The 14,963-nt window shown below is 38.0% G+C and overlaps 1 protein-coding gene across 5 annotated transcripts in view; it reads right to left on the bottom strand.

Annotated features, from left to right (window-relative positions):
* Rttn (rotatin) overlaps positions 1–14,963 on the bottom strand; it is a 182,362-nt gene that overhangs the window by 9,847 nt on the left and 157,552 nt on the right. For 4 of the 5 annotated variants that reach the window (XM_003466520.5, XM_063231469.1, XM_063231470.1 and 1 more), the window contains 3 exons: positions 13,148–13,274; positions 10,120–10,322; positions 6,687–6,954 (listed from right to left, as the gene is read on the bottom strand). In XM_003466520.5, the coding sequence (XP_003466568.2) occupies positions 6,687–6,954; positions 10,120–10,322; positions 13,148–13,274 (598 nt within the window). The remainder of the gene's footprint in view (positions 1–6,686; positions 6,955–10,119; positions 10,323–13,147; positions 13,275–14,963) is intronic. The other variant, XR_010041369.1, reaches the window with a different exon arrangement.

Raw genomic sequence — 14,963 nt, 5'->3', positions numbered from 1 at the left:
GATACAGGGAAAAAAAGTAGATGAGCTTAAGAAAATTATGGAAGTTCAGCACAGGAAAGAAATGGAATCAATAAAGCAGATTCAAGCAGATATCCAAGAAAATAAAAATTTCAGTGAGATTATATGAGGTAGATTAGGCCAGTGTGAGGACGCCGAAGAGAGACTTGCAGTTCGTGATCAGGAAAAGAAAGATTTTTTAAAAATAGCACAGGACCATAAGAAATCAAGCCAGCAGCTGAGAGACAAGGCAAAAAATAATTTAAGAAGGAATGGAATCAATGAAAAAGGAGATACTACAAATGATATTTTAAAAAGTTCACAGCTGTCACGGCAGAAAACTTTCCTGGTGGAGAAAAAAAACCTTGAAATACAAATAAGTGAGCATATACAACTCCACTTAGCCATGATAAAAAAAAATCTACATCCAGGTATATAATAGTCAAGATTCAAGAAATCCACCACAAGAATAGAATCTTAAGAGTTGTTAGGGAAAAGAAACAAATCACCTGTAAAGGAAACAAGAATCACAGCTGACTTCTCAGCACAAACTCTCAACTGTTGTACTCTAAGAAACTAGCTTCATCATTTTGTGTATTATAACAAACCTGCAACATGGCTTACTAAATGTGTTTTTTTCTCCTTTTTTCCCTAACTGGTATGTTAAGTGACCTAATTGATATGTTGAGCAATACTCTCCTCTGTAAAGAATTGCAAGAATCTCACCTAATTGATATGTTAACCAGAGCGGCCCTCTACAAACAAGAAGAGTGGTGCTAAAACAAGCTAACAAGGGTTGTTAATCACTATTAGGCGCCTCTATTCTTCGCTAAAGAGCTAAAGAAAACTAGGATGGCCCCTAATTTATACTTGTTTGAAGTAACTTGTTTATGTGCAGGGAGATTTGCATATGAGTTTAACCTTTTTACCTAACCTTGATTCCCTTTCCAGCAAGATAGATACCCGCCGTTTTCCTGTTCTGTAGCGCGCCTTATTGCCTCCCTCTCCCCTCACCTATCTATCTAGGCCATAAAGAATTTGGGTTTCTCATGACCTCTTCCCGACCCAGTGATGATCTGTCATAAAATGAGCCTGCACCAATTTTAAGAACTGTCTAGCTTCAAAGAAATTACTGGGTAATACTATGGTCCAAACCCTGATCGGTGCTTTCCTTTTGTTCTGTATGCATCAAATGAGTTAGATATCAGATCTTTGTAAAACTTGAGTTTCAGCTTCTTGTAACTCGTGACCCCTTCGCACCCACTAGTGAAGACGAGCTGTCCTGGGACAATTAACTCTCCACTTTCTTCTCCAAATATTGCTGCAGATGTGCCACTCTGAGATAATGTCAGTCTGCAGGATGGGAGTAATTTGAGAAACACCAGGAACTCCCGAGATTGTCAGAGCTAAGTGGACAGCAATACAGTTTCCAGATGCAGGTCAACAGGTTTAATGGCCTTGCAGGTCCCCTCCCCCCACTTTCCCTTACTTTTAAAAACCCCTTTTCCCAGTCTTGGGGCGTGCAGTCTTTGAGTGGATCTGGGAGAGACTGTGCCGCCAGGACTGGCTCAATAAAGCCTTTGCCGTCTAAATTCTCGGTCTCTTGCTTCCTTGGATTTTACACCGGGGCCCGAGTTATAACATCAACTCAAAGAGAGCTTGGAGCAAAGTGTTCCAAGTTCTAAAGGAAAACAACTTTCAAGCCATATTGATGTATCCATACAAAACTGTCTTTCAAAACTGATAAGATAATTTCATGACAAAGAAAATCTGAGGAAATTTATAACCACCAAACCAAGCACTCCAAAATGTTGTGAAGGACATTCTAGAAAGAGATATTTAGGATTATAGCTACTTGCCCCACAACAGAAGAAATTCACCAGGCAAAGCAGACAATCAGAAGGAAAAAAAAGGCTGGGGAGGGGCAGACGACAGCAGGAAAATAACATGACAAGGATGTCAGTACATACTGGTTATAACCATCAATGGTAATGGCCTCAATCAAAAGACACTGCTGGAAGAATGGATCAAGAAGCAACATCCAACAATATGCTGTATACCAGAAACACATTTAATTCAAAAAGAAATTCACAGACTGAAAGTCAATGGATGGAAAACAATACTCCATGTGACAGAAACCCAGAAAAACGCAGGAGTAGCCATTCTATTTGCAGACAAAGGGGATTTCAAGCCAAGACTGATTAAGAGAGTTAAAGAAGATCACTACATCCCATAAAGGAAACAATCCAACAGGAAGAGGTAACAATCATAAATATATATGCGACAAATACCAATATACCCAACTATAACAAATATTAACAAACATGAAAAATCACATACTCCTAATACAATTCTATTGGAAAATCTCAATACCTCATTCTCACAAAAACATCATGTGGACAAAAAAATCAGCAACAGAATATTAGAACTGAACCAAATTTTTGAACAAATGCACTTAGTAGATGTCTAGAGTGTTCCACTCCACAACATCAGAATATACATTCTTCCCAGCTACAGCTGGAATGTTCTCCAACACAGATTGGCTCACAGAATATACATAAGTAAATGCAAAGGAACTGAAATTACTCCACAGTATCAGACCACAGTGTACTGAAACTGGAAATCCATGGCAAAAGAAACCACAAGATCTTCATAACACATGGAAATTAAATAGCATCTTCCTGAACAACCAATGGATTATAGATAAAATTAAAGAAGAAATTAGTTTTTATAGTTGCATGATAATGACAATACAACATACCATAACTTATGGGACACAATGAAAGCAGTACTACAAGAGAAATTTATATTAATAAATATCCACATCAAGAAAACAGAGCAAGTATATATAAACAACATAATGATGAACCTCAAACTCATAGAAAGAGAACAGCAGGCTAAGTCAAAAGTTCATAAAAAGGAAATTATAAAGAACAGATCAGAAATTAATCTGCTGGAGATTAAAAAAACTATATAAAGAATCAATGAATTGAAGAGTTGGTTTTTTGAAAGATTAAATAAAATTGACAAATGTTTAGATAACCTTACCAAAAAAAAAAAAAAAAAAAAAAAAAAAGGAAAAAAAAGTGGATATTATGGTTTGTGTTTGGATAGGCCCTGCAAGCCTCATGAAATAATGGATGTGGCTGATGTACTGTGTTCACGACTGGTTCATTATTGAGCACTGCGATTGGTGGTTGAGTGCTACACCTGGCCAGGGACGGAGCTGACATACTGTGTAAGGGCAGGAAGAAGATGTGTCTTTTATTTGCTTGTTTCACTCTTGCTGTTTTGCAAGGGCAAACAGTGAACAATGGTACCACCATGCCTCCCTGCCGTGCAGCCAGCTGAGCATGGACTAAATCCTCCAAAATTATAAGAAATAAACCTTCCCTTCCCTAATTTGGGGCATCATGTATTTTGTCTCAATGAGAGAAAACTAACTAAAATAGAATTTGGTACCAGAGTAGGTGTTGCTGTGACTATACCTGGTCATAGGTTCAAGAGCTTTTGGGAATGGCCTGTGGGAACAGTTTGGAAACGTTTGGAAATGTCACCTGAATGCACAGAGTGGGAAAAGATTAGGGTGCTCTGTAGGGGAGATTATGGTCAGAGCTCAGGAGACCAGAAGGCTGACAGAAATTCTGTCAGTAAAGAACAGGCTTGGGAGGTTTCTGGTGGGCAGGACTGCATTGGTTGTTGGACTCCACATGATGTGTGTTATGGCTTGGCAGAAAGTTTGTCTGCATTTTGCTCCTGTCCAGAGACTTTGCCTGAGACTGAGATTAAGGGCGGTGGACTGATTAATCTGGCAAAAGAAATTGCAACACATTCTAATGTTGAGGTGATGGCATGGCTGTTGTTGTGGGCTTTTAGCCAGATTTATGTTGTGAATCAAGAGCAAAGAGCTCAGCAGGATGATTTAAAATGTGCATTTCACTGGAAAGCTGTGGACTGTAAAGACAGAGCTGAGATCTTGATTGCTGAGAAGGAACACAGAAATAAAAAAGATGACCTGGAGGTATCTGGGAAGCAGTGGGTCCCCACTCTTTGCAGCCTCAAAACTGCATAAGTGAAAGACTTTTCTTGGAGGAGAAAGCTGCAGAGTGCCATGTCTGAGTATCAATGGAGGCTACAGGAAGTTCCAAAATAGTGGAAGTTGCACCAGATTCCAGACTGGCGGTGGCATAGAGAAGCTGTTTCTCACAATCGGATTTGGACATCTCAGCAATCAAGGCACTTGACCCCTACAGCCAAGAGAGAGGAAAACCTGACTATTACTCCAGCTGGCAGTGGACATCGGCAGCATCCACATGGCACTGGTTTTAGGCAAATGGAGAATGCATGAGTTCTGAGGTTAAGGCAGTTTCCACCCTGATTTCAGAAGCCCTGGGAGAACAAGCAGTGTGTCCCTGAGAGGACAGTGTGTGAAACTGTGAGTGTGAAGCCAAAGGTGCTATGGAAACCCTAGAAGTATGAAAAATCCAGGAATGTGGATCAAGGAAAGCCGCAAAGACAGAGCAGAATTGGCTTAAGAGAGAAGCTATAGGAACGGAAACCCCTCAAAGTGCCGTGGGAGTGGAGTCACTCAAGCCTTTTGGTGCTTGCAACCAGATTGTTTCAGATGCTGAGCATGGAACTCCAGGACTTAATGTTTGGTCTGCTGGATTTTGGACTTGTTTTGGTTCCAATGCTTTGTTCACCTGATTGTAACTTTTGGAATGATAATGTGTATCTTATGCCATGTATGTTGGAAGTGTCTAACTTTGTTTTCATTTGTACAGGGGCTTGCCTCTAAGGTTTGCCTTAGATCTTGGAGGAGACTTGGAACTTGGGCTTTTCAGTAGCTGAAATTGTTAGGACTTTGGCAACTCTTGGAGATGGACTAAATGTCTTGTTCATAAAGGATGTATATAAGTCTTTGGGGGACCAGAGGTAGAATGTTATGGTTTGTATTCGGATGGACTCCCAAGACTCATGCAATCACGGAAGCAGCTGAATCCAGCATTTATGATTGTTTCATTGTTAAGCACTGGGATTGGTGGTGTGAGTGCTAAATCCACTAAGGGATGAGCCAACATGCAGTGTAAAGGCAGGAAGAAGGTATGTCTTTTCTTTTTTGTGTGGTTCACTTGCTGTTTTGCGGGGGCCATGAATGGCAGCCCTGCCATGCCACCCTGCTTTGGAGCCAGTTGCGTATGAACTGAAACCTCCAAAATTGTAGGAAATAAACCTTCCTTTCCCTAATTTTGGGCATCAGATATTTTGTCTCAATGAGAGAAAAGTAACTACGACAGTGGATCTATCTCCTTTAAACTAAGAAACGTTGCTGCTTACAAGAAAAAGCTAAAAATGAATCTAAAGGAATTTGAAGTAGAAAATACAGATTTCTCCTTCAGTTCCCTAAAAAATTATCTTCTCTCAACTCTCAATAATAAAATTGCAGTAAGTGGTTCCCAAAGAAAAGAAATGTATTTTGAGAAAGTAAGCAAATAAGATTCTATTGAACAGCTTCACTGGATGAGGAACACCAACAGATGTTTCACATTACCATTTAATTGCCTAGTAGTAGGGCTTATTATCCTCACTTTACAAATGTAAGGGCTAAAGCAGGTAAGAGTCAAAGAGGGTGGGAATAAAACACCAATGCACATCTCACAGAAACAAAGTATTACTAGAGGAGGGGAAATGCAGAATACAAGTGCATAGTTAACTTGGGTAAGTTAAAAGCTGACTGAACTTTAAACCTTTTTCTGTAAGTTATTTCTAGTAATTCAATAATTATTAGAAAAATAAAATCATTACTGTACATATAACAATATAAGCACAATCATGTAATTCACTTGGAAAATTCTGTGTTTCATAAAAAAAAGAGACTGAGACAAGATTAAGTGAAAAACATAATCCAGATCTTCCCAATTCTGTTTTTCTACTTCAATTTTTTTTTTTCTGACAACTCACTAATCTTGGCTGTATCTACGCTGCGTCACAGAGGATGAAACCTTTGTAAGGCTCATTTCACCACTGGGTTTTGGGTTGGAGCTCTTCTCCCTCTAAGGAGCTGTCTCAATGAGCAGGTGGAGACAGGTACAATTCTAGGTACAGATAAATCCAGGAGACAGAAGCTTCTTAGCTCTCTGTTCCAGTGTGAGAGGCTTAGAATAAACACACACACATAAAACCTATAGTGTTTCAGATAGGGATGGAGCCAAGGAGAGAAATAAAAAAAAAAAAAAAAAAAAAAGGAAAGGGATATGTGAGAGAGGGGACAGGAGGCAGAAGCAGCAGCAAATGGAGTTTAAAACTTTAACTGGTTGTTCTAGAAAGTCTTCATTGATACAGTAGCATCTGCTCAAAGACAGAGATGAGGGGAAATTAGGGCAACAGCAAGTAATGATGAGAGGAAAGCAGAAGGCAAAGTCAGAGAGTACTCCTGCTCAACGTTTCTCCTCCCTGGATAACATCAGGAAGCTCCAGGAATCTCATAGAAGATGGAAACTATGCCCGATTCTTTCCCACAGACCCTACCACCCACAGAGTGCCTCTAACATAGGGTACACACTATAAATATTTTGAAATTATGAAGTATTTTGCATTTTAATATGAATGGAAAAGTCTATCAATGACCATATATATATATAAATGTGCACGTGTGTGAGGGGGGGCGGGTACATAATGTGCATACTTACCATTAGCCAGGATTTTAGGCTTATTAGCAGGACTGAAGCAAATATTATGAAAAATAAGAAGAGGTATATAAGGGCTGCTCTTATGCTTATATTTGCTTATCTCTGTAAGTAAGTCTAAACAGCCATCCAGCCTCAGTATCATTTGTTGCCCATCTTCTGCAAATGACAAATTTAGCAGTAACTTCAACCAAAGAACTGTCAGATTACTGAGATGTTTATTTCCTCCTTTTGGCAATGACAGAGACAGAAAATTCTGTAAGAAATTGCTCTGTGAATAAAGAGAAAATATTATTTTCTGTTTCAGTTTTTTCAATATTTTCCAAATCCTCTATAGTGATTAGTTAAACAGCATTTTAGAAATTCTTTTCCTCAACTTTAATTTATTTCCAGTAAATACTTCATATGTATCAGTTCAAAGTGTAAATGAAAAATGTAAGAAGAACAAAATAGTACTCAAATTTTAATTTTTGCTAATTTTTTTCCTAATGATACACAAAGTAAACAAATTATAGTCACTCAATTATTTAGGATTAATAATTCAGGTTAGAGATTAGAAAGGCCTGTTGAGTTCTCTGATTTAGTGGACTTTCTGGCAATTTTGCTACTCATCAAAAGATATGTTATACGGAGAGGGAAAACCCAACATAGTATAGGATACTACTGGTTAACAACTCTGATAGCAGTGAAGGTATGTCTTATCATTATGTCTACAAAGTGCTTTCTTTTTTTTTTTTAAATCTATGAGTCATTTTTATATTTACTTTAACTCATCTCTTCTTAACATTATAGACCATTTCTCCTACCTACTATTCCATTAAACTTATAGACAAGAAAGCTCTCTTACTTAAATGTAACTGTTTTCAACTTTCAAATAAAATCCCCACCACAAATAAAATACCGTCTAGAATAATCTATATGCAAATAACCAAACCAAAACAACAAAAACAGAGAAGTACTACATTAAGTAGAAGTCTGCAATGACAGTGCAGAAACCAGTTACTGGGCAGTTGGTATTTTGGAAATGAAATGCAATCACCTAACTTTTATGACCACAGAATAACTCTTCCCTCTATTCTGTTTAATAATGTATTCTAGTTTTCCTCTTGGTCTCTTCTGGTTGTAAATCACCATATTGGCTTTAATCTAAAAAATTAATTATAATACTTTCACATAAAAAACTTCTTAAATATAAAAATGAAAGAGGACTGGGCCTCAAAATACAGGCTTGTAACCTCAGCACTCAAGAAGCGGAGGTAGGAGGATCATGAGTTAGAGCCCAGGTTGGGCAAATTAGTGACACCATAGTGAGCCCAGTTTAAGAAACAAGCTGGGAATGCAGCTTAGTGCAAAGGTCTTGGGTTTAATCCTTAGTACTTTAAAATAAAAAAAAATGAAATGGGCTGGGGCAACAATAACAATACTAAGAACAAATAAACTGCTGAACTATCTGTCCACTTTTGAGTGGAACTTGCTGTCATCCAAACCTACTTATCATCTCTCAGCTCAAGCTGAGGAATTTTTAGCATACATTGCCTGTCTCATAGATTCTACCATGACATTGGAGACTTGGGGCTGGCAAAAGTAATACAATATATGTCAGTGCTTTAAGATGCAAATGTGCTGTGAGTATTCTTTTTTGATGGGTCTAAAGATATTTTAAGCAGTTTTACAGAGCAGGTAGAATGTGTAGAAATGTACCATGGGAGAAAGGAGACATTTTGGCACCTAAGTGTAATAGCACTAGCTGCATTTGCTAGTGTCTATTGGTAAGTATGGAGAGGTATAAATTTGAGTGGTGGGGCTTGTTTTTACTTAATGCATTAGAAGAAATCTCAGGAGTTTCCTAATTAGAGCACAGAAAAACAATTAGATTGATCTACTCTGAAAACACCTGTATCAAAATATTCTTAAGTATAGCAACAGACTCATAGGCTGTGTTGAAGATATCTTAAGAGATCATTTAACTAGTTATAAAAATGAAAAAAAAAACACTGAAACTTAAAAATAATCAGTCTCCAGCTCAAAGTCACGCACTGGATTCATGATAAGGACTTATATGCCATATGGCAGTTCCTATTTTGTTTCCTACCAATACACTGTAAATGAAAGTTGTGCAAACACTGATTCCATATGAGTGCTCTCACATAGGGTGCATCTCTTTTTGAAGGGTGGTGATCACATACATCTAGTTGAAGATGACATCTCCTTTTGAAAGTGATGTGTTCATACACGAGAACATATAAGAAGAGAAAAACATTTAAATATACGTGCATAAGACATATACATGACATTATATATGTACATGTGTATGTGTGTGTATGTATGTATGTATGTATTAAGGGCATATAGAAAATACACATATAAAGAAGCTGTCCAGTTGTTTGCTGGTAAATAAACAATTCACTCCTTTGAGGGTAACAGGGATCTATAATTTGCAATATTTGCAAAACTACATGTTGTAAAACTCCTATAATGGCTGATTTCAAGATAATACAGGGTCACTTGATCCCAGTACTCCTGAAAATTTAAAAATGACATTCATGGGTCACTGGAAGTTGGCTCAGCACTTCATAGAGAACATTTTTCTATAGCAAGGTTGATCATTTCATTTCCTTAATAAGATATTTTTCTACCTATTTGGTGGTTATACTTAAATTATCTTTGAAGAGCTCATAGAGATAAAACAATAGAGGAAAATGAGTCCTAATTCTTAGGAATGCTGACAACCATTGTAATTGACTTTGGCATTCAGGCAAAAGAAGCAGAAGCACTCATTATTGTTACTAGTAAGAAGTAGATAATCTGATCATGCTCAACTTATAAGGGATTTTCCCAGTCAAGGATTCTACTGACACACATCTAAATATAGACTATTTGCACGTGCATATTAAAACTTATTTAACTTATTCTTTCCCTTTTAAAGTACTCTAAATTTGAATTAGTAATAAGGAATCAAATTTTGGAATAGGTGTTCCACAAAACTCATAAAATTCTCTATTACAACACAAAAAAAGTTAAACTGGCGGAAAAGGAACAGTGATTTCATAAACGATTTTGTCAATGTAAATTGAACTGAAACGGTTACTGTTCAATTTGTTTTAAAACCAAATATATTACTTTTATAATCTCAAATAAATGTAAACAGCTGTCTTTCTAAAATTGCCAGTTTTGAAAGATAAAACACAATGCAAAGTTCATAAACACAACCTAAAAGGAAATGGCATGATCATAGTCTAGTTTCTGTTGTTTTTCAGTATCACCTGTCAACAAGCTTTACAAAGTGAACTTAATAACCCAGTTACACTAATTTAAAATAAAATAAGATTGAGTTCATAAAAAGTTTATCCCAGAAATTAAATTCTAAGCTTTTGATTTTAAGATTTACTTTACTGAGTATCTCTCTTATGTCATGCAGGAGCATTTAAGTACTTACCTTTTGAATTACTCCCTTACAGTCATGAGACAAGGCCAGATTTGAAAGAAACATAAAAACCACCTGCTGTAAAGCAGTGTTCTCAGCAGGGATCTGAGAAGCCAGCTTCAGGATACACAACATCATAGAGTTGCTGGGGATTCCTCTGTGCACAGCTTGAACAGGATATTGTCCATAACTTGACCAACAAATAGAACTGCAGCCTTCAAAAACAACAGCCTGTCATAATGTCTTCTCAGTTCCACTGTTTAGTTTTTAAAAACACTAAGTGGTAAAGCATGTTTTTCTATCAAAATGATTTGGCCATTAATGTCTGAACTACAAATTAGCAATGAAGGCTAATGAGGGTTTTTTTTTTTTTTTTTTTTTTTTTTGGCACCAGAAATCACTCAGGACCTTGCACTTGCCAGGCAGGTGCTGTGTTGTTGTTGAGTTACATCCTCGGCCCTGAAGGCTAATGTTGAAGTCCACCACATGTAATCTAATAGATTTGCTGTTCTAGGAGGACCTCATTATCTCAATAGAGCATTTCAAATACTAGGTTTATTTTTAAATAATAAATCACAGTTAATAAGTTTTAAAAATCATTCTTAAGACATCTAAATAAAATTCTGCATAGAAGAAAATAATTTTACAAATGGGAAGTAATTTGGTCTAATGTCTTTATTTCACAAAGAGATGAAGCACATAATACACCTGAAGAGGGACTGGACAAATACTGTTTTCTGCAGCAGATAGGTAACCAGAAGGAGCTTAAATCACAGACAGCTTAAGACCACAAATGGCTGCTCAAGAGCCGGAACAGCATCTCCTGGCTCTCCAGGGTCAAGTGTTTTCTCACTAACCTCCTGAATGTTGTCCAAAGAAGCCACACCCACCTACTGACCAGTCAAACTCCCATTTTTGACTGTAAGTTTTATATGTGCATGTAAGCTGACCAACAATGTTATTTCACTTTCCTGGGAGTTTGCTTTCACTCTTCTAAAATAGATACTTTCCTCACCTTCTCTCCTCGGCTCCGCTTACTCTCACAGATAACGAGGGAAGCAGATTTCAGAAGCAAATTCCCGATCTTTGGCATCAACTCTGCCACCCCACAGATCTCCCTGCCTGCTCTCCATCCTCCCTTTCTTTTTCTTCTCACATACGCTCCAGCTCTTCTCCACTCTGTACCTTTTCCTGGCTTTTCTTCCCAAACAACATGTCTTAGAGCCACAAATGCCAATTCCTCATTGGACTCTATGTCCATCTGCTGCTCTTGCTGCACTTCCCTGTCCCCTACAGGAGAACACATTAGAAAAACTATCTCCCTATGTCTTCGCCTCCTTTCTTAGCCCATAAGGTTCTCAGCCCAGTCATCTAAAAAACTGCTCTTCAGAACAAGGATATTAACCTTGGTAAATCAAATGTCACTGTTTCCGTGCTCATTTTATTTAAATTTTACACAGCATTTGACACACTCAAGCAAGTCTTCTCTGGCCTATGGCTATAGTCCTGCCTCACGAGCTGCTCCTTTCCTACCTTTTTGCTTGTTTCTTGTCTTTTAATAAATTCCAAATGATGATATGCCCAGAGCACAGACACTGTACTTGCTACCTAAACATTTTCCTGGGGCAACTGAAAACAATCCTTTAAATACAAACTATAATACAGTGATTCCTGAGGCTCCTACTTCTGCTCCTTCCTCCCTGTTTCCAAGTCAGGCTACGTTACCGGGAGAAGAGGTCATTTACCAGGCCGGGTCACAACACACTCTACTTATATCCTAGGCCCCTTCACCAAGCCATGTGCTGTTATAGAGAGGCTTACACGGGTGGAATTGAGACTGCCAACAGCCGCACTGGGTTTTCCTCCCCAGTCAGATTCAGGCAACTGATGCCCAGTGACACCTCAATTGCAGCCTGGTAAGGTACTGTGCTAGAATCATCAGTCTAACCCATTCCAAGATTCCTGACTTATAAAACCTGAGATAATTACACAACTTTTGTCCATAGGAATTAGCTTAATGCTAATTCATTATGTAAAAACAGGTAATAAAACTCCCAACATTTTTATATTCAATTTTGCTTCTCCACTGCATCAATCCAACCTAGTATCTTCACTTGGATGAACACTAACACCTCAAACATAACATGACCAAATAGAAGTCTTACTTTCTACTTCTTTCCCCAAGTAAAACCTGCTTCTCCCAGGTCTTCCCCATTTTAGTAAATGGTATGTACTCAAACTTATTTCTACATATGAGGTTCATTCTGGATACCTTTCTTTCCTTCCTATCTCTAATCAGTACATTTTCTTGACTCTGCTTTTGGGCCATGTACCAAATCCTTCCACTTCTCTCAAACCCTCCAGCTACTACTTGAGACCCAGACACATCAAGACACTGGTCTCTCTGTTTTGAGGACCATCCCTCTTCACACACGACTCAAAGTGATGTTTCTCAAACACAAAATAGATTATGCTACTCCCAAGCTGAAGCCCTTTGATGGCACACCCTCTCACATTCAAATAAAAATCCAGATTTTTTATTCCTGCCTCTAAAGCTTTGTATCATTTGTCCTCTTTAATTTCCATCATTCCCATCGGAACACACAATGTATGGCATACAGTGGGCTCTCAATAATCTGTCAAGTGAATGAATAAAGCAGAAGCCCCAGAGATATCAACAATTATGAGGCTGACTATATTTAACTGATTTTCATCATGCCAGTCTTCTGTTGTAGAACCCATAAATTCTTACCATCACCTGGCTTTCAATCTCACAGCATAATTTTTACCCTTTCCATTTTCCTGTTCAGTTATCCACTTTCATAGCTTCCGGAACTGGCCAGTGACTTTCCCATGTCAACAAATATACCCCCAAAATATCTGTCTGCTCTAATATTACCTATAAGAACTATTGTTAGCACCAATGTATCCTCAGTAAGTAGGAGAAACACTCAATGTATGTGTTTTTCCATTCCATTCTAACATTTCATAAAACTAGTATTTTAGTTTATTACTGAAGGCAGTAATCGATTTTATTTACCGTTTGGAAAATTTGCAGTATAGACACAAAGTAGCTGCAAGGCAATCTGCATCAATGAATCATCCATTAATAGCCAGGGCCAGAGAGAATGCAAGACAGGGACAAGCTGAGCTCCAAGAGCTGCTTCCTGTGTGGAAAGGAAAGAAGAGCAACTGTCAGTCTAAATATGTAAAAATTAAAATTAAATTCAAGCCCCCCCGCAAATTACCAAAATAAGGCAAATGGTAAATTTATCTTTGTTTTGATTAGCATAATGGGGAGTCAGAATATTGCAGACAGAGTCTTGCTTCTGGCCTCCATGACTTTACATGTAGGTTCTCTGACCACGAGCCTGGCCAGTTCCAGTAAGTCTTTTCAACACCTGGGCAGCTACGATATGCCAGTGTGAGAAGAAAAACAGCTCCTACAATGTGTAAATTACACAGGAAAGTATTATCTTCCAACAATGAATAAACTCTTGTAAAGTCTCTGACAAGGGCAAGAAATGGCTAATTAACTTTGTACCCTCCATACCCCATCCCTTCCTTCCCTCTAGTGTGTGTTTATATACCAGAAGTAAATTCTATTTCTGAGTATTTTCTGAGTAATTTCAACATATTAGTATGTACTCTAAAAAATAAATAAACTCTTAGATAATTCGGTCTTTATTACAAAATTTATTAATCTTGGGGTAATATATAGGTAAAATATAGTTGAGTGTATCTTTTTTAAACAGGAATGTATACACCTTTATACATGTGTATAGGCATACACAACTACACACACCTTACACAGTTGTATGTAGTATCAAATAGAGTGGGAAATTATTCTATGTTCAATACTTTTTGTCCCAGCAAATCACCTTGCCTATTATTTTACAGAGAAGACAGAAATGATTATTCTGAATTCTGTATCTATTCTGCCATTATTCACATGGTTGATCTTGTGAAGGACCGACCATCTGAATGGCTCTCTTTGAAAGAAGAGCACTTGGCCCTTCCTCTATGTACTGATATGTACAAGGCTGCCTCAGACATTTCCTTATCGTCTTAACTGGCTTTAAGCAGTGCCAATGGGTCTAGCAAGAGTGCTGACATCTCTGAGGCAATGTGACAGGTGATGGCCTGCCTACAGCTCCTAAGTAACATATGTGAGCCATGACAGGTGAAGCCACACTGTGGCTGAGAATGAGCCTCAAGAAAAGAGGCTATGACTTCTCAAGGCATAGATAACACATCAAAATTGATACACTGATCCCAAAACACTAGATTGCCCCAATCTGTGGTATGCAGATGACTCTTTCTGCATACTTCTCTCTGCATATTGCAGAGGTGATTTCAGGCTCCCTACCTAGCCCAGCTTATAGCATTCCTATACTTGCCGGCATTCTCAAAGTCACTCATCCCCCAAACCACTCCCTTCTTCACGAATTAATAAAACCCAGGGTCAGCCTTGGGTTGAGGCTTTTGTTCTGGTTAGCTCTTATTCAGACTACACTTAAGACCCCTTTGGCTCCCTGTAAGTACAAATATACCTTAGTGTCTATTCTCATCATGCATTGCACTGGAATTGATAGACCAGAATTAATTTATTAGAATTCCAGTAACTTTTCCTTGAGATTACACATGTGGATTCTTCTGGACTTTGACAAGGTCAAAGGGCTATAGACCTATATTTTTATCCATTCATTCTTATCCACCTTGCAGTGAGGAACAGGTGATCCTCTTGTCACAGATATATCCATGTTCTGAAACAAAGTCAGTTCATCCTGCCTCCTCAGGGTGCTGTCTGTGAATTAGTTTCCTGTGTCTTAAATAACCAGTCCCAGTTCACTCAT

Source organism: Cavia porcellus, unplaced genomic scaffold (genome assembly GCF_034190915.1).
Source record: "Cavia porcellus strain 051 isolate PalLab524CR breed Dunkin Hartley unplaced genomic scaffold, mCavPor4.1 scaffold_20, whole genome shotgun sequence".
Lineage (NCBI taxonomy): Eukaryota > Metazoa > Chordata > Mammalia > Rodentia > Caviidae > Cavia > Cavia porcellus.
The sequence above is the reverse complement of the archived record's forward strand: the minus strand, read 5'-3'. Positions and strand labels throughout refer to the sequence as shown.